Below are 21,402 nucleotides of genomic sequence, written 5' to 3' on the forward strand. Positions count from 1 at the left end.
TGACGTTCTGTGTGCGTTAGTTCAAACGTTTTGCGTTTGAATGTCACATTATAAACCAGCAGGAAGGAATGCTGTAAAAACTCACTTATCCAATGCAATGCTAGTAACAGATCATATTAGTGGATCATTCACCTCCCTTACACCTTTTTTTTATGTATTTGGCTGTAATATGTGGAATCTATCCTGTGTTCTGGTTCAAAGTAAATGCTTTTACATTTACAGTTTAAATCAGATGAAATTAATTTAACCAGCCAGCTGAGCCAGGCTTGACTCTTTTAGGTGATTAAATGCTTCAGGGTGTTGGAGCTGACTACAGACAGAAACAGTAAGTCTTTGTTTCTCATTTTCCAACACGTGGTTGTTCACACTTTTCAGGTGATACCTTTTTAATTCAGGACATGCAGATAAGTAATGAGTGCAGTAAAATGACAGTGGGAACATGACATCAGTAAACAGTGTGCTGATGACTTGCCTGGCTGGCCTTGGCGTTGACGTTTGCCTTTACTGAAGAGCCTCTTGACCACAGCCATGTCGGCCTCCTCCTTCACAGTGGAGAGGGCAGCAGCATGATGGCCGTGTAGCCCGCCTTGTTCTGCTTATCCACACTGCACACACCTGCAGGGAGCGCATAAAACATTATCAGCTAAATTGGAAATGTATGTTTATAATGCATTTTTCTGATAATAAAATATAGCAGATACATTATCAGCAGATAATACTTTAGTTATATTTGGTTCAAGTCTAAGATAACTAAAGTAATATTAAAATCATTCGTCTTTGCATACGACCGTTTATTTTAGCCAGTTTCTTAACCTCAGGAGGGCAAAAACTAGAAGTTTAAACTCCTTTTAAATTTTAAATTATAGGCAAGGGCCAAAAATAATTCATATCGTAAAATTCCCCAGTCATTACGGTAAGTATGCAAGTGCACCAATATACCGTACCTTTTCCTACTTACATATGAAAAAAACATCTTGCTCAGTCCAAAAACCGAAAGATAATCAAGTGAGTATAAATCGAAACAGAAAACCAAGAAAACTCCAGTATAAGGAATTGTATTAAGTAATTTTCTAAGGTAATTTTTTGTTACATGCAGCTCTTATCGGTTTAGTTTGACCTAAAATGATAAATGTTAGTTTCTCCAACAATCCATCATCATCTGCAACTTCATGTAACATCCTTTTGATGTCTATGTGAAAGTATTTCTTTCACACCCTCACACTACAAGAAAGAATATTTAGCTTATGTTTTGTATCTGACAATACCCTATTTCCTTTCCAATTGACCTGGGGTCCCTAGATGAGAGGTCAGCAGCTGTATTATTTACTGGTTAGACATTTAATGGTGTTGCTGTGGATTATTTTCAGAAGGGCACTTGACTTGTGTCCAGCAGCAGCCCCACCACCCCGAAGTTGGAGTGGGAGACGCTGTAGTGGAGTGGCAGTGTTTCCGTTGCCGTCGGTCATGTTGACCACGTGCTCCAGCAGCACAGACGACACCTCGGAGAACGCCATCAGGTAGTCCGAGACCCGAGGAGGCAGAGCCATCTTGGCGCTGGAGATACGGAACCACTCGAGCTGCACTGTGTGGGTGCTGGAGAGCTGGTGGTGAGGGGGGGTATATAAAGTAAGTTTAGATTACACAAGATACGTAAAACAGCAACTGCTGAATCTCAGCAGCTGAAAAAACATGAATCTGTTATTGTAGTCAGTGGTTGATATTGTCCATTTATAATGTACATTGTTCTAAAATTGGCCATTTTACATTTGGTTAGTATATTTTTACACAAATACTTTTGACTTTTATTCAAGTAATGTTCTGAATGCAGAACTGACTTTTAACACTATTTCAACATATTGGTATTACTGCTTTTACTTAAATAAAGCAGTCTTACAACTATCATCAACTTGGGTTAAGTGTTCAATTAAAAGGTGTAACTAAGTGATATCATAAATAGAAAAAACATGCAGGGACGCACCACTTCCTTACTCTTCAGTGTTTTTAGGTCATCGTTCAGGTGGTTCTTCAGAATGAGGCACACTTCTCTCATTTTTGAGCTCAGCTCAAATCTTTAACAAAACAATGTGGGATGTTGAAACACAAAACAATACCTGCTTTCTTTACATAGTTTCAATTTTATACAATTGTATGTGGATTTTGCCATTTATGTCTTTGTTCATTTTTATATATATTAGGAAAACTGTCATCCCAACATGGTTTTTGGTCACATTCATATAAATACAATTGAATCGGGAAACTAAATACACATTTTGAGGCCTTGTGTTCTGAAACTGAATTCATCAATAAAGCGAATGTATATTTCTGTACTGAGTAACAACCTACTTCTCTTTCACGGCATCGGAGGAATAATTTGACGCTCTCAGGGTTTCCTCATCAGTGTCACTCTCCTCCAGGTTGACGTTTCTTTCCTCGTCCGATGTTTCTTCCTCCAGAGCCGCCTCATCCTCCTCGGTGCTGTCCAAGCACTCACCCTCTCCACTTTCCCCAGAAGAACTCCCATCCTTCCTCTTCTTCTTCTTCATCCTCCTCCTCTTCACTGGATGTTGATTTCATACCTGGGAGACCACACACGTTTGTTATTTCCAACCTCTAGACTGTCTGCTGCCCTTTATTATTTTAAACTGTGGGAAAATAAATTAATGTACCCACCCTCCATTTAGTATGCCAACAAACTGCAGGCTCTTCTTGCCAGCGGTGCGATTCTCGCCTGAGCTACTCCCATCCTTCCTCTTCATGATGGATTTCAGCATACCTGTTACCATAAAGGAAGTAGACAGGTCAAACAGAAAACAAACAACTGACATAATGTAAAAAAAAATAAAATGGTGTGGCCTCCATGTGGACTTAAGAACATTGTGGCTGACGTCTTGGTTATTGATCTTTATGCGCAGAATGTCAGTTCAGAAGCATTGACAATTTCACACTGTGTCTCATATTGGCCACATTAAAACGAATTATTTGTACAGCTAAATAAAAACAATTGGATCTGAGCAATAAATCTGAATTGATCACTGAGGCTTGCAAAGTGACTGTAGCTCTAGAGAGTCTTTAGCCAAGTGCACAACAGGTCAGCTTGTTCCAAAAATGTGTTTGCCTGTAGCACTACAAAACGAATAAATAATTGACTTGTTTAACACTAGAAACCGCCAACGGGTCAATTTTACCCCCGCAGCTGTTTTTGATTGTATGTAACTTTTGTTCAATAAAATATAAAGTCTCCCAGTCCGTGACTTTTCCTGAAAGTGTGTTAAGTAGCACCCTCTGTTATTAACAATTGTCAATATGAAGTCAGATTGAAAAATTGCCAAAAAAATTAAACATGACGTGCTGCTATAGCAACGCCTTTTGTCTACTGCGGTTTCCTTATAGATAGAGGGATAGAGAGATGGAGAGATAGATAGATAGACAGATAGATAGTTATAGATAGATCGATAGATAGTATAGATAGATAGAGATAGATAGAGAGATTTGTACCTAAACAAAACACAAGTCTAACACCAAGTGTTTAAATAAGCACTGGTAGCGATATTTTATTACTTCATGCTATCTGCACAAAACTATATCATATGAAAAAGCTGAGAGTCCACAGATTCTATTGTATAAAGTTTCATCCCTGTGCGATCAAAACTCACTGTTCTACATGATAAATAAAAGAACATTGTACCTTGAAAATCAATAGCGGGTAAATTTGACCCGTTGGCGGGTTTTAGGTATACAGCGACCTCTGGCGGTTCTAGTGTTAAAGCTCATTCTTGTTGGACCCTTAATTTAGTACCAAATTACAAAGTGAGAAGTTAAAGTTGATAGAGTTCTTGATAGAACTTGGTGCAGGAGGCACGTACTAATGAGTTTTGTAACAATATCATAAAAACTTCTACATTTGATGTTTTTTTTTGAAGAAGGACTACATATATTGTCCTGACTTAAAACGCATTTTTTGATTTCTGTAAGAGCTCACCTGTCTTGGTGTCACTGGCTCCAGTCTTCTCCTCTTGGTCGTCCTCTTTCTTATCGGCTGTACTGACCACCTCTTCTTCAGGTGAGACCTTGTAATCGGCGATGGTCAACTGTCTTTCTTTAAGACTGTAAACTCTCTTCACCTCCATCTTTTCCCCAAACAAGTTCTCCCATTGGCACCCAGTGCTGACCACTGCAACAGGAGCTGGTTCTGCCTTTTCCTCTGCCAGCATCAGTTTGGGTGAATTGTTCGATGTGATCTGCTGTTAAATTCTCACCCACGCATGCATCGCTCACCTCAGGACGGCACAATACTGCAGCATGTTTTAATACAGCAGTCGATGTCTCTACCTGAGCATGTGTCATGTCTGGTTAGCAAGAACCCCCTTCTCAAACGTGACCTTGGAAGTTTTCTCCTCCATCTTGGCTTTAAGGATCCCCATGTCTTTGTCGGCCACACTCAACCGGTCCTCTAGAGCCCCCAATGGACTCCTGCTGGAATTTAATGGTGTCCTGTAAGGTGTCGATTTCCCGCTGTGCCTCGCTGGTCAGCCCGAGTAGTGACTCCATAACCCAAACCGCAGCCTCTTCTGTCTCCACACTGGCCTGCACCCCCTCCTCATGAAGTAGGTGGTGCCTCAGTCCCTGTGCCTGTCTCACAAACATTTACCTCTGTGCCCTCAGAAGCATCTTCACCCCCTGGCTGTAGTAAAAAAACAACTGAGTTCATTGGCGCGTCGCCCCCCAACAGAAACAGTTTTCTTCTCCACAAACAGAAAACTTTTTCTGGAGCTTTTACAAAAACTTTGGATGAAGGTTCTGTAGCTTTCTCGTCCTTGCCCTCAAATCTCTCAGTCAGCCTTTTCAGCTCACCAGATTTCCGAGGCCTTTCTGTCCAGGTGAGGTTGGTGCATTCAATCGACTGTGGGATACTGTGGTCCGCTTGAACGGTCTCTGTGGTTTGGGTAGACGTCTCTGTGCACTGCTGCTTCTGCTGGGCCGCCTCCATGGCTGCCTTCTTCTCCTGCAGGGCTAACAGGAGCATGTTCTTCTCCGCCCGAAGCTTGGCCACCTCTTTCTCAAGCGCAGGAACACCCTTCACCCTCTCTTCCATCTCCTTCAGCTGTTTCAAGGCGGTGGCCATCTGCTCTCTTACTGTCTGCAGCTGGCTGGGTGGGATGGGAGTCATTGTGGTCCCAGCAGCTGGAGTGTTGCGCCCAGAGTTCTGAGGACTGGGTTTAGTCCAGTTACTCTGCAGGAGCTGAGTCGATGGAGAGAGTACATGATGTTTGGGGGGATCTGCAAGCTGGAGACGCACCCCGTTTTGGTGCTGGTGGGATTGTTCCTGTTGGAGCCGCCGGCTGGTTTCCAGAAGAGTCCGCTCCACTCTGGGGTTGCGCTGTGGTGGAGGGAGGCGGCACTTTGGCTCCAGCTGACAAGGGGGGGGACACTGAGAACGGCCACAGGGGGAAGACAAAGCGATTCGCAGGGGGCTGACCCGAGGGCGGTTGTCGTGGTTGCGTGGGTGGGCGGCGGGGGAGGAGCTCTGCCATCCTCACTGGCCGGGGATGCGAGAGACTCTGTGGTGTCCATCCACTGTTACGCCCCCCCCACACTCCGCTGGGAGAGTTTGAGCCCCCGGCCAGGGCGGCGGGAGCTGACAGGAGCCCGACGGAGATTGTGCCCACTTTTCTATCTCTTCTACTACTTGAGGAAGTCCAGATCCAGCTGGAAACCATACCGGGAGTCTGGACGGAGGTACGAGCCCGGCTGCTCAGACTCCTCCTGACTGGGAGTAGATAAACGTAGAGCCCAGATCTGAAGGGAAGAAGACATGTGAACAAATAATATATAAATCATTAGTACGTAAAGATGGTTTTAAGTTCATCACAATGCGTTGTTAGCTACTAAAACACTGCATACCTATTTTTGGGGGAACATTGAGATTCTTAAGTTGTTTACATTCATGTCTACTAGCTTGATAATAAAAGTACTCATGTGTTAATATAAATACAATACTTTGGGTATATTTATCATATATTGGAAGCTGTTTCAGTTTTCAATTTTTCCTGTTTACTCTACAAGCAACATAAATGCACATCAACTATTTCATATTGTGTTTTGATTCCCTGTGTTTCACGGCGTTGTGAATCTCAATGTAGTAAATGCCACGACCTGCTTCTGTCAGGTTAAATAAACAGCAGGATATTACAACAACATTAAAAAACAATACCCAAGTATACTGTAACACCCAAATCTCATCTCAATAAGAAGCTTAATATTTACATTATGCAAAACCACAAAATAAATTGGTAAATGGGGTTTAATGCAAAATACTTTTTTTAAATGCAGTTTCTTACCAGGCAGCTTGGTGGTTAACTTGCACCGACTGAGTCATTTTTCAGGACTGGGACCTTTCAGCAGACACAGCTTCAAATCAACACCTGGCTAAAGAATAAAAACAGTGACGTGAATGCATTTGTCATGAATGATCTTTAACAAGAGAAAGTAAGGGGATGTCTCTTTTTAAAACACTGCACAATAGTTTCGTGAAGATTGGCACAAGTTAATAAATGTGCTTTGTTTTTAATATATACATGTTTTTTTGTAAGTATCAAAGATCCCATGAACATTATTTTGTTATTGGGAGACACATAACAAAACAAGTTGCTTTAGTAGCCTTACTTTTTCTTTTGACACTTTGACATGTGTGACTGAATTGTGAGAGGGTGAATTCCTTGCTTTCAGAGATAAAAGAGGGTTTGTTAAAAGGATTGTTTGCTTTTCCTGGTTTAGTTGGTGTTGAAGGCTGTTGAGCCTGACATCATCCATATTGTGCTGTGTGTGTGTGTGTGTGTGTGTGTGTGGTGTGTGTGTGTGTGTGTGTGTGTGTGTGTGTGTGTGGTGTGTGTGTGTGTGTGTGGTGGTGTGTGGGTGTGCGTGTGTGTTTGTGTATTAAAACTTTCAAGCTCTCTCCTTCACTAGAAGTGCTTATAGGAGGATCTTCACAGTAGACTTTGTTACGATAACAGTTATCTTAAGTCATAAAGAAGGCAAGTTAAATGGCTAATTTCAAAAATACGTTAGTGGGTGAGTTTGTATTTAAAGATACTTCTGGCTCACAGTGATGTTGGCAGTCAGGGGAAACACCCCAGAACAAGTCAACAACAAAGAGCTGAACATTGTCCAAAAACCACAAGACAGCCGCTCCACTAATTGATAGCATCACACCATCCAACTGAGAAACCACAGGATCCTTCCTCAGCCACAAGACCGCTGAAACCTGACATACATGGCGCTGCACTGAGACATTTATAATTTCCTTCGAGTATGATGTCTATTTATTTAGACACATGAGACAAAGTAACTTTAATGGGAAAGACTACATTATAGAACGTCATTGAAAAATAAATCTTACAATGATTGAAAAACAAAGCTTTCTTATTTCTTCTCTCTATTAATATTGTGGGTTTTCTGTGGGAGTTGTTTTAAGCACAGAGGGTGTGGTATTACTGTACCCCATGCAAAGCCCCCTGAGACATCATTTTGTGATATTGGGCTTTATAAAGAAACAATTTGTTTTTTGATTTAATAACGTGTCTAACTCTTAATAAGATTTTAGTTTAAAGTTATAAGTAATCCATATTATTTCTCAAAGGGACTGTAGCTGTGAACGGGCTTTTCTTTGTCTTGCCATATTAAAATTATTTGATTCTGTTAGTTTCAAACAGACAGGAAATACTTCCTGTGTTTCAGCAAAGAAAGCAGAGATTTTTGTTCTCTACACAGCAAATGTACATCGCATTAAATGGATATTTTATGGACAATTTTAAAACTAGTTCAGAAATAGCGTTAACTTTAATATGACAAACTGTAAAATAAATGGTGTGTAGTGAAGTGTACCTCTCTCTGCCGCTCAGTGAGTGATTCAGGCTGGTTTGCTCCTTCCTGCTCCACATCAGCCCTGAGACACAGAGACATCCACCATTTAGAAACACATCAGGTACCATCACTGCAGCATATTAATCATATAACCATGAGCCTTCACATTAACCAAGCCTCAGAAAACAAAAAACAGATATGCTTGTTTACACCATCAAATACCAAACCAGTGAATATGCTGTGGAGAATGATGTTCATTTCCCAGTAAAGCTACCCAACACCCTCATGATGAGACGTGTATACGTTTTTTAACATATGTCACAATGTGACATTTGAAATAAAGTTAATCTAGAGTTCTGCAGTATGAGATCATTAAGTGCCTTGTAACTTCGTTTTTATAGTTTCACTCCGTTTGATGTCAGTGGACTGCAAATAAGTCAATAAAGGAGCATGGCTGCTCCATTCCCATGGCTCTCAAAGGAAGAGTTTGGATGGCTTTGTTTAATCTATGTTCACACTGAGACAGTACAACACAGAGAGAGAACAGTACACCTATTGTGTAAGAACATACAAGCAGGTCACACAGTATGATCACAAATACATAATCAAACGTACAGGCTGCATATGTGTTCTCAGCCTTGGAGAAACTTGACATGCTTTGGAGTACATGTGTCTGAACCTCTCTCTTAGTGGTTCATTAATAAACAGAATTTCCAACGGTGCCTACTTTGTTCATGTATTGTTGAGGTTAATTTCAGTAGTTGTGTGGCTATAATGTATTTACAAAGTGTGAAGACGGTGAGCATCTTTAGAATAGGGAACCTGTTTAGGTCAATTAGAAGTCAAATTACTAGCTTATTGGTTAGGAACAAGACTTCCACTTTAAAATAGGGAACATATCTTAGATAGAAATACCTAATTTTGAGTATTTAGACACAAATTAACACTTATAGTTTCATGTCTTGTTACATAAGAATAGATCATATTTGTTAAGTGTTATTATGGGAGAATTACTATTTCTTGTGGTTAACTACTGCCTTACGGCCCATATGAGCAGCGCATATTAAGACCAAAACTCATGTACAACAACTTCCTTACTTGCAATAAATAACCACTAAATTAGAGTGTATGAGGAAAACTCTCAACTAATGGCTTATTACTTGTAGAATATGGTCATGTAGAATACGGCATTAATAAGTGTTTTAATATCCAACTTTTATTTATATAGCACTTAAAACCTCCAGACCAAAGTGCTGTACAGAGAGATACATAACATATTAAAATCACACAGCTCAGCTCACAAAAACATAAAAATAAGTATAAAATCACAATAAAAGATACCAACACAAACCCCAACCAGAATAACATAACAATTACAAAATAAAAATACAAACATACAAAACAACCATATAGTAAAAACAATAGACCACTGAAGCAAATAAAAGCAACAATCTACTGTTTACGAATGCTCAGGAGAAAGGTGGGTTATAATGACTAATAAAGAGCCAATATAAGCCTACTTGCTAATATGCATGTTAATTAACAACTAGTTGTTGGTGAACTTGTGTATGTTAATATAAAGTGTTACCTATGTTTCTTTAGAAATTCAAGTATATTTTTTATATCTCATCTACACATTTCCCCAAGACCAAAAGACGATACACCACCAAGAGAAGTTAGAGAATGAGAGGAGAGAGAAGAATAACCATTTTTAAAATGTAATGCTGGACAACAGGACACTGGTATTCACTGGGAAAAGGTTTTGTTTATCCTCATTCACCGCACAAACATCCCTATCACGTGTGAATGTGTTCATAAAGGAAATGATAGGTGTCTGCTTTCTATCTGAATCACTAAAACTGATGCATTTTCTAAAGACTTCTACAGAAAAACAAGATGGGTGCAACACAGATCGCCTTTGAAATAAACGTACAGTCCTGAGGTACAGTAACCTGTACACACTCAAATCTCACATACATGAAGTCATTCATTTAGTTTTAAAACACACATATGTGTTTTCAAGCAGCCTCAGCACATTCCTCACAAACGCTGTTGCAACACGCCGGTCGTCCTTCTGGCTGACTGACTACTGAGTAACCTATAAACACACACACAGTCTCTCACACACACAGTCACACACACACACACACACACACACACACACACACACACACACACACACACACACACACACACACACCACACACAAACACACACACACACACACACACACACACACACACACACACAACACACACTACACACATACACACACACACCACACACACACACACACACACACACACAGCACACACCGCACACACACACCCCCACACACACACACACACACACACCACACCACACACACACAACACACACACACACAGTCACACACACCACACCAATCTGTCAGCTGGAACTGCAGCACACAAGCAGTTATTGACAAAGTAAAGGCCCGCAACAATCCGACAGGCAATCTGACTTTATCTCACAGATTATATTATAATTTATAATGCGTGGACAATGGCTGAATTGAAATGTGCTGAAAATAAAGAACAACGAATCGTCTCTAACAGCTTACAGCGTTTCTGCTCCGTGTCTTCTTATCAGCCGCAGCTATTTTCCTGCTCAGTGTTTGTACAGATTCTGCCCTCAGGTCAAGGCACAGTAAACATGATGCTGCAGGCAATCATTTACAAGTTATCCCTAAAAGGTTGTCAAGGATGTGACCTCACCTTGTTGGTTTACTGAGTTTGTTTTAGGATCAAATAAAAGCTTACCGTTGCAATTAACTGATTCCCATAAGAGTGATCATGGTCTGAATCAATGCGTGTGGTGCAGTGGCAGAGGCGGATTTAGGATTGTAGGAGATCCGGGGCTTAGCCCAGGATGTGTGGGTTGGGGGGGGGGGTGTGGTAGGTGCAGGGGTACAGTGCTTATGTTTTTACAAGTGGGGGGTGGGACAACAACATCCTTTAGGGGGGTCGTCGCTCCTCTTGGGGGGTCCGGGGGCATGCTCCCCCGGGGAAGATTTTTTTTTAAACATCTTTGAGTTGAAAGCATCAATCTGGTTGCACTTTGAGAGCAACATTAACCCCTACCTTAATAACACCTTAAAGCGGACAAAAGGGCACTGGAGAACACTCATTAACACCCTTTACTGAAGCAAAACTAATGCCTTAACTCACCTCAAAGTCGTTTACTTCTTAAGGTTCTAACGAATGTGCGTAGAGATTTTTAAAGGATGCGGATAGTCTCACCTCTTGATTCTGGCGCATTGCTTATCGTTTTTTATAGGTCTATCTCATCCACCATCTTTGTTTGTAACGTAAAGAGTTGTAAGAGTCACGTTTCTGAATCGGACACTCTGAGTGGATGCAGTCACAGCCAATCGGAGTCTGATTCAGAGGGTTGCCTGTCAGTTCCGTTGTTATGTGTACTGAAACGAGAGCGGTATAATTCCACGGTGTGAAAACAAAATAAAAATTGGAATACGTTATTTTAGTGTCTTAAAAGTAGACTGAGTTATGAAGGGTTAACGTTACATCTTAGGATAATTTTTTAGTCATGTTCTGTATACATACTAACATATAAGGGTATACTTAGTGTGGTTACTCCATGTTTACTAGCTATAACATTAACGTTACATCACTCTTTTTCACTTCTTACTCAGTCAGCCAGAGTGCAGATATCACCATTAGATTAACAAACCTGAAACATCATCCATTTCTTGACTGCTGGTGATGACATTGTTGTCAGCTGCTGATACTGCTGCTGCTGCAGCTTGTGGCCTGCTTCGATGACAATAACTTTCTAATATCCATAACTGTATAGGCTATTAGCTTAAAACTCGTCAGGCACTAGGAAGGATCATTTCTTCTTCAGGGCAGGCTACGCAGTACGCAGGCTAATGTCCCACAGTGGCTGCCTCTCTGGTGGACTCCGGTACTGCACATACTCCCGAGACGTTATAAACGTTTTTTTTTTTAAGTGAAACATCCGGGGCTTTTCAGAAAACATCCGGGGCTTGAGCCCAAGTAGCCACCCCTAGCGCCGCCACTGTGCAGTGGGTTGTGAGTAGGTGTTCGGACCAGGGGGTCACAGGTTCAAACCCCACTGCAGTCAGCATGTCGTTGTGTCCCTGGGCAAGACACCTTCACCCCAAATTGCTCCTGTGGGGATTTGCCAACAGTATTGAGTATGTAAGTCGCTTTGGATAAAAGAGCTCTAACAAGTGACATGTAATGTAATGAAACAAAGCATTTTCAAAGAGACAAACAAAGAGCATATGAACTTCTGGAAAGAGTCGATGGGATCATCATGATTATTGACGGACAGAAACATACTAAGCGGATGTTTTCTGCACACATATGAAAATATGCAGGAACTATACATCTATATCTTAAAGGTGGGGTAGGTAAGTTTGAGAAACCGGCTCGAGATACACTTTTGTTATATTCCAATGGAATGCTCTTAACATCCCCGATAGCAATGAATATCTTAAGTGCTTTGACAAAAATCCATAAAAAAATGTCATCTGTGGAAGCCGTAGTACTGTAAAAAGCACGACCAATCATTTTAGCCGACCCGGCTAAAATAACTGGATGGCCTACCTGCCTGGTCAGCCTTCCATCGGACACAAACTTATCTCGTGCCCTCATTGGTCATGTGTACGTTCGTGTGTGTTGGAGGAGGGGCTCTGTAAGGAAGTGGCAGATTTTCTCCGGTTGTGTATTTTCAAATTCTAGCGCACTCGAGCTGATTTCTCAAACGTACCTACCCTACCTTTACATGACGCCAAATGTAACATGGCAAAGGATGCAAAGCACATGTGACGATGAGAGATTCACTGAGACATGCTGCAGTTAAAGAAAGTATCAACGTCAGAAAGTATGAAATCCGTTTAGAAATGCTGGAGAATCATACTCATATTTGTATGCATCCCTAATTAAGAACCGTTCGGTTGCCATCCTTAAAACATTGATGAAGGTCTCACAAGATCAACCAGCTACTCAATACTCTGAATATAATCTCTCCTCTAACAAGAGAAAACACAACATGGACACTGAAGGACAGAAAGAGGAGCTCAGTTTAAGCTTCATGCCTTTCCCACTTCAGGAACCTAAGAAACTGTAACAGACGTCTCCAGAATATTTTTGTAGAAACACAAAGCAGAACCTGGATATTTTTTTTTAAAGGTTCTTTAAAAATGTAGGTTTTCAGAAGCTCTGGATTACGGCACCATTCAAGTGCCAGAGCTTATTATCAAGTATCCTATTTTCTAGGATAAATTGGGTTCAAAGTAGGGCTGCACAGTATGAGGAAACGTTACCGCAACATAATATACAACAGTCTCTCACAATGTATCGTGCAAGCAGAAGCTGCGATGACAAAAAACACACATAAATCACATGTATACATATATTTATATACCAATTTTGTCATGAAATGGTTTCACCATTTATACAGTCTATGGGTATCAAACATGTTTTTTAAACCAGAGGAATGACAGCAGCAAGGGCTGTGGATCATTTTCTGTAGAGTATTATTCATGAAACTGTGTGTTGAAAGTTAATTGGACTGTTAAACAAACAAAATTAACCCCAGACAGTTGAGGCTTTCCCCCTCCACACGTTTATTCTTTTTTTTATCCTCTTCATTATCCTTCGATTAAACATTTTTTATTTGTTTTCTCCTCTCTTTCTTTCCCCCCTATTTACTCTCTTCATCTCTACCCTCCTATCCTCACATGACTCATTTCTCCTCTCACCCACTTATTTTCTCTCTCACACACACACAAACACACACATCTCAAGTGTTGCTGTTTTTCTCTCCGATTTGATGAAAGACAGCAAATTACAGACTTCAAGCTGCATTCCTTCTCTCTTCAACCCCCCAGTCCTGATCAGCTGAAACACACACAAAATGCAACCACACACAAAATGCAACCACACACACACACACACACACACACACACACACACACACACACACACACACACACACACACACACACACACACACACACACACACACACACACACACACACACACACCACACACACACACACACACACACACACACACACACACACACACACACACACACACCACACACACACACACACACACACACACACACACACACACACACACACCACACACACACACCACACACACACACACACACACACACCCACACACACACACACACACACACACACACACACACAACACACACACACACACACACCACACACACACACACGTTCTTTAGTCGGAGATTATGAAGTTTATGTTGAAAGCTACAAATATTAGGGAGTAAAAAAAAGCCTAACATTTTTGACTGAACAGAAAAAGGTAATTGTCCTTTAGACTCATCAGAAAGCTTTAGACGTCTGTATTTTCCCATGGCTACAAATTACATGACAGTTTTCACTTTGAATGCAACACTGCAATCCACTTTTGAATGCAACAGTCACAACTAAAATTGTAAAATAAATCTCTGTCAGGGCTCTCTCAAACGAAGTGGAATAAACACTACTTCAGGATGTTACTATACTTGAAAGGTTCAGTAGGAACATGTGACGAGTTGAGCCGACTCATGGAGAAGAGAACATGGAGCTGTCCTGCTGCTTTCAGTGGAAGAGGAAATGTTGTGCTGGGTCGAGGCTTCGGGGCCATCTTTTTAAACAGTGACCTCACCCCCACCGCCTGACGCCCTTTCCCTGAGAAGGAAAGTCATCAGTTTTTGCTAACCGACTGCTTTACATGAGAAAAAAAACTCGTACACACACAAAAACCACTCCATATGCCATACACTGATTTAATTTTGAGTAAAACCCATTGTCTTTTTCTGAATCGAACCAACCATTCATCAACTAAAGTGGACTTTGACTGATTATAAAACATTTGTATTTCTTAAATGTGTTTTCCCCAACTCTAATCTCACATCAAGTCTGGTTTCCTAGAAGTCTATGCGAAAATACCAAACATCTCACTTGCACTTTAAGGTCTAAATCACTGGTTTCAAGTCTTCTCCCAATCAGCATGATGTTTGTTTGATAGAATATGGTCACATATTGAATAAGATAGATGAGATAGGCAGGATATACTTTTGGGTGAGGCTACCCTATGATGTACCCTTCGTGTTATGGTCTTATGACTTTAACCCTATCACAGACTTTCAGCTAATTGCAACATTTTGACTCTCCTAAAAATGTATTTTTAAGATGTCAGTTGTACTCTGTTGTATTGCAACACAATCAACAGCAGAAAAGCCTCTACTTAAAGTGCCTTCAGTCAGAATTTTCCATTTCCAATTTCAAGAAAGAACTATAAACCCGAACTGAAAACTGCTCACTGCGGTGAGATTGTTCTTTAGCTGCTATATCTGTAGTGAAGAAAGAGCTCTGAACACAGGAAACAGCATCTCAACATGTTAACAAACTTCCACTTTCTCATTTAACCAAAACCTTAAAGCTCCTAATCCAGAACGTAATGTCTTGTGGAGGCAAGAAGAACATTTGTATCATCACGCCTTTATCCTTACATTTAGGCCTAATAGACAGAAATACAAGCACACAAACACAAGGGCCTCTCTGCTGCTTGGATATAAATCTGCAGTTTCCTGAAGGGAAACACACACACACACACACACACACACACACACACACACACACACACACACACACACACACACACACACACACACACACACACACACACACACACACACACACACACACACACACACACACACACACACACACACACACACACACACACACACACACACACACACACACACACACACACACAACACACACACCCACCACACACACACACACCACACACACACCACACACACACACACCCACACACACACACACCACACACACACACACACACACACACACACACACTACACACACACACACACACACATCACACACACACACACACACACACACACACACACACACACACACACACACACACACACACACACACACACACACACACACAACACACACACACACACACACACCACCACACCCACCCACACCACACACACACACACACACCATAACCCCTTCATGCCCCTGTGGGAGACCTCCTATTGTCTCCCAGTAGGAGCTGGGGGGGGGGGGGCCTGCCAGGAAACCCATCAGGCCGTCCTGAAAGCTGCTTCCTGAAGGCAGCAGGAAATCACCGGAGAAGAGGACAAGCTCAAACGGAGAGCTGAACAAATAGAGCCAGTGTGACACGCTCCACACACACAAACACTCACACACTGCTGCCAACAACAGCACCAAGGCCAACAGCACATGATGCATCACACAGAGGTTAGATAACGTGCTATCACTTTTGCACGAGGACTCAAGTGTTAAAGTGTCACGCAGTTACAGTCGGACACCTCTCTATATAAACATTGTATATAAAAAGAGCTGAGCTATTTCCTGTCTCCCATCTTTTCATCATAAATTAGTGTTTCCCAAACAGACTTTACTGTGCAGGACGTCTAGGTATATCAACAGCCACCAAAAAACATTTAGTGACATATTTTTGAATTTGTATGCCTCAAATTTGAGTTATCCGCCTCCCATTATTCTAAAAATAAGACCTGGAGGACATTTTACACAGATGTGTCCAACAGGGTAAAGTGATGACATTTAAAATGGACATTGATGTAAACTGAAACTAAACATGTTGTTGTATCATTACAAGAGAAAGAGCCAATTAGAGGAAGGGGGTCTACTGACAATCGCCCATGCAGAGAAACAGAGAGACGTTCTTTGTCATGTTAGAAAGTGTGTTTGTTTGATGTTTTTTATTGTAAAATATATCAAATCTTATTCCATTGTAGAGCAGCACTTTGATAGCTTAGCCCTTCCTTGGGGCCCCCCATGTAAACTACCAACAGTAATGGGATGTTATCCTGTGTAAAACGCTGTTTATTAAATACTGAAGTCACATTTATGTTTTGTGTGTCCTGCTGTACCCAGATAAAAAGATAAATCAATTTATTTATATTTTATCACAATCAGGTTGACTTCAAACATCACATGCGTCCTGGCCACCCTCCCTCTTCCTTCCAGATTCCTCAGCAAACACAATCAGGCACATTCAGCCCCCACAATGAGGCTTTATGCCTTTTTAGTGGTGACGCTGTTTTCGAGAAGTTTTGTGAAGACTCCTTGTTTTCTCCACAACAGACCCCTCCCCTACAAGCCCTGCCTTTTAGCCGACTGTGTCCAGGTTCAAAATGTCACAAAGTGATTCAATAAAGTGGCCGGGGAAGTCCGTCACTCTGGGATTATTAAGATGAACAGAGTCTGGCTTCCCAGTGGATCTGAAGATGCTGAGAAGCTCTTCGAGTTGACCCAGTCTTTGTAATTGTTTGTCTTATCCATCACATAATCAACATAAGGGAAAGTGTCCATCGTTTGAAGCAAATGTAGCCAATGAGGATCAGTCGGCGCTCTAAACACACCTAAAGCCTCATCAATTTTACGTTTATCAATGTGTATATTAAGTAAGTTCATATTTTTAAAGTCTTATATTTATACAATACTCGCATGCCCATACTAATGTACATTCAAAGACATAGAGAAGGCCAAGATTGGGGGAAATCCATTGTCCTTTTTCTAAACGAAAACATTCAGTCGACATCGGACACTTGAGTATTGATAAATCAAGTGGGCATCTTCCAACGTTTCAGAGAGCTGCACACAGTTAGTATCCCTGCAGCGGCAGCAGCATGCAGTCAGCTGAGACTGGGACGTCCAATGGCTGCCGGCTAACTGCCCCTCCCTCAAACAAAGCAGAGCTCACATGTCGAGTTGTTCCCAATTAGCCAGTTTCCAGCTCTAATGTCACGTTGCATTTTTGGAAGAAAAACACCTTGTTTTCCCTTCTGTGGTGAGACACAAACTCTGCAGGCCTGTAAACTGCACTGTTGTTGAAGCTGCTTTTTAGATACGTTAGAAAACACTTTTTTCCTAACTGAATTACATATACAAATGTTTTTCTCTATCCGCACATTTCCTGTTCCCTTAATCACTTCAGCTTTTTGTGTTTCTAGCCAAGCAAATAACTTACATAAACCAGCTTTAAGTATCTCCAAAAGTCTCTATGTTGACCTAGATATCCGGTCCACAGATTTGTGTTTAAGACCCATACAGTATGTCTCTTTCACATCAGTAGCAAACTGGAGCCAACAGATGTTTGAGTCTTCTAACTACACAACAGGACCAGATGTCAGCAGCTTTCTGCCCAGAAACAACTGAAAGATATGTCTATTATATTGTGTTGTTTCCCATACTGGTGGAAATTACACCATCTCAGCATCTCTTTCATTGAGTGTTGGAGTAATGACAAGGCACTGGGTGTATGTAGGTCTTTAAAATGTCTTCCAAAGCTCCTGTGAACACACCTTTCTCAACATGGAGCTGCTTCTGTGAAAAATACATGTTTGTGGGCTCTAATTCAGTTTTCCATCAGGCAGTGATTCAGTTAGCTTCTCAGATTACCCCTGAGAGGCAATCTGATGTTTCCCAGGCATTAGAAAGCTTCATTGAACATAATGATGCCACGCGGCCGAGTCTGAGACAATCTACAGACTAATCCAGTGGTTCTCAAAGTGGGGGGCGCGCCCCCCCAGGGGGGCGCAGAGGCATGACAGGGGGACGCGAGAGACCAGGAGGAAAAATGGTTATTACATTTTTTTTTTTTTTTAAATAAATCATATTTTGAAAAATTATTGATTCGAAAATAATATGATACAGTACTATTACGTCTGGGTCTCTGTGTTTCATTAAAGCTCGGCTCTGTGTGTGTGTGTGGAACGAGCCATTCTGTGTGCATGCGCGAGCGAGAGAGAGAGCGCACCGGTACCGGAGATCGTTGTTGTTAGCTTCTGGTGCTAGCGAGCTACGCTAACGGATATAAGGAGTTTTTTCAACAACAAGGTGGAGGAGAGTCCTCTCCTGTCAGACTGAGAGACTCAGTGAGCTAAAGGACTCTCTCAGTGTTATCTCAGTGGGTCTCAAACGTTTTGGTCACCATTAATGTAAACAATTATTTCTGAGGCACACGTTTATATGATCATTATAGTTATCAAAAAATAAGAGAATAAATGAAAAACAGCTATGAAATACTATATGACAGTAAAACAAGAATAAAGTTTAAAAGCGAGTGATTTGTAAAATATCCATAAAGAAAAAGTAAATCTGTTTACAGTTCTGTTTCAAATGGGTGTTGAGAGATGTATCCATAGATCTCTCCATGTTGCTCTCAAAGTGCACCAGATTGATGCTTTTAACGACAATATTTAAAAATCTTCCCGGGGGAGCTTGCCCCTGGACCCCCCTATGTGAGGTCCACACACCACCTATAAAAATAGCACTTTACCCCTGCTTACACCTATATGCCGTGAGCTGATATTGAGCCTTCATTGTAACAGTCTCAGGTACACTGTGTATATGCGTGGGGAGTGTTGCAGTAGAAAATTCCACTGTAGCGACCGGTACATTAATGGGAAACCCCTAAATGTTTGAGCACCCTCTATGAAACGTCAAGCTACCCCACAGCACCAGGGCCTGACAGAAAAAGTTTGAGAACCACTGGACTAATCCAACCCAAATCACAAAGGAGCCTTTACATAACATTTGACTTTTTTACACTCCAACATCATGTATTCAATTCATTACACAACTCTTTTACCTCCTTGTTTTTCAGAATGTAGGTAAATAAATACTTTACTAATGTTTCATTAATGAGTTAGAGGCAAGAACAACCAACGTTTAGTTTGTCAAGTCGTGTGAAGGTGCTCTGGCTCCGTCAATACATTCGATTTATTTAGTTTTTTTAATTCATCGGGTACACTCTCCAATGGACAGTCTGAACCAAAACCTAACATTTGCTTTGAATGTACAGTATAGTGTGTATGTATTAAAAAAGAGAAACCTCTGACCCCTCATTATTTGTTTATTTAAATGTTTTATATATTAACATGACTTGTATTGACAAACCAGTCACATAGATGTTTTCCAACTGAGCTACCCAAATGGTATACTTAATAATTGGCTTATAACTGATCTGTAAAGAAGAAGTAAATTATTTATTTCCATTGATAGTAATAGTAAGGCATTTAAAAAAAAGACTATTACAAAATGGAGCCGGCAATTTCTTTAACTTTTTTTTAAAGCACTTGCACAATAGAAAAGTATACATAGAAAGAGGAGATAAAAAGAGTTACAGAACATAAAAAACTATTGGGGGAAAAGTGGGACGATCCAAAGAAAAATAGGATACAAAAGTTTGCTTTCATCCTGCATTGGGATCCGAACATGTAGGTGTTATACAGCCTCTTTATTTGACTTCAGATGGCAGAGGTGCTTTTCCACAGTGCTAAACACAACATTTCTTCCATTATGAGCCTGTGAACAGAGGTGATCTCTGTGCTGGAAAACTAGTTTGAAACTGGAGTTCAATGGCTCGCTCTCAGAAGCTTTCTCAGGCGCCAGAGAAAGTTTTAGTACAACCGCAAACTAAACTTCTCTCCTTTGCACACAAAAACGTTCATTGTTTCGTCAGAAAAAAATGGTTCAAAGGGTTTCAGGCATTAGAGGAAGTGTTTCTAAAAGCAGTCAAGGATTGATTCTTCGACAGAGAGAAGTGGTCAGTTCAGACGGAGGGAGAGTTTGACCTTTTTGGTTCTCAAGCCTCAGAAGTCAACCATTCGGCCATTTTCACCATTTTACAGCCAAAAAGGCTTTTAGGGTCAACTATCACAACATGTCAATCAGAGTCTGGAAGAGCAAACTATTTCATCATATGAACCAAATTATAGCTGCATTTAGGGCTGCTCGATTATGGCAAAAATCATAATCTCGATTATGTGTGTCAATAATTGTAATTGCGATTATTAAATGCGATTATTCATTGACTTTGAAAACATCCATTTATTGGAGAAATCTTTTTTGAACAGTATGTTTTTAACAGTTGATTACCCTGAACTGTAAGTATAATTGAACTGAAAAACCAAAACAAAAATTCTTTTTAAAAGTAATAATAATAATAAAAAAATAATCGTTTTATTTCGATTACGTTGTTTTTGTAATCGTTGCAAGCCATAATCGTAATCGCGATTAAAATACGATTAATTGAGCAGCCCCAGCTGCATTGATTGGCTAGTTCGGTGTTTTCCCATCCTTATTTGTGCGCAAGCGGTTTAATCAGTGCCTGTCTCCCAAGCTCTGCCTAAGTTCTTGAGTAAGTGTGGGTATTTTTAGCCCTGCGTTCTTTATTCAGCGTTTCTCAGGCAGTGGTGATAGCAGAGGGCGGAGCATGTGATTGGACCACAGTGGTAGACGCTCATTGACAAATTGTGTGATATTCTGTATAAGGGATGGCATGACAACTGTTAGTTCGGAACCAAGTCAATATCAACATTTCGAAAACCCTTATTCCCCTTTACGATGGTCAATGTTTAACAACAAAACCCTGTTGAAATCAGCATGAGTACAGCTAGTTACA

General features: G+C 40.9%; 1 protein-coding gene across 1 annotated transcript in view; it reads right to left on the reverse strand.

Moving 5' to 3' along the window:
* The window catches only part of kank3 (KN motif and ankyrin repeat domains 3), a 30,909-nt gene that overhangs the window by 4,349 nt on the left and 5,158 nt on the right, over positions 1-21,402 (reverse strand). The window contains 22 exon segments of the mRNA XM_034213127.1: positions 473-496; positions 498-565; positions 568-615; positions 1,381-1,438; positions 1,440-1,601; positions 1,979-2,069; positions 2,344-2,523; positions 2,525-2,570; positions 2,666-2,773; positions 3,980-4,205; positions 4,207-4,352; positions 4,355-4,460; positions 4,462-4,608; positions 4,610-4,857; positions 4,860-4,905; positions 4,907-5,389; positions 5,391-5,423; positions 5,425-5,769; positions 5,771-5,796; positions 6,339-6,351; positions 6,353-6,426; positions 7,882-7,942. Of these exon segments, the coding sequence (XP_034069018.1) occupies positions 473-496; positions 498-565; positions 568-615; positions 1,381-1,438; positions 1,440-1,601; positions 1,979-2,069; positions 2,344-2,523; positions 2,525-2,570; positions 2,666-2,773; positions 3,980-4,205; positions 4,207-4,352; positions 4,355-4,460; positions 4,462-4,608; positions 4,610-4,857; positions 4,860-4,905; positions 4,907-5,389; positions 5,391-5,423; positions 5,425-5,769; positions 5,771-5,796; positions 6,339-6,351; positions 6,353-6,376 (2,628 nt within the window). The 5' untranslated portion in view covers positions 6,377-6,426; positions 7,882-7,942.

The sequence above is a fragment of the Gymnodraco acuticeps genome, unplaced genomic scaffold (genome assembly GCF_902827175.1).
Source record: "Gymnodraco acuticeps unplaced genomic scaffold, fGymAcu1.1, whole genome shotgun sequence".
In the NCBI taxonomy this organism is placed as follows: Eukaryota; Metazoa; Chordata; class Actinopteri; order Perciformes; family Bathydraconidae; genus Gymnodraco; species Gymnodraco acuticeps.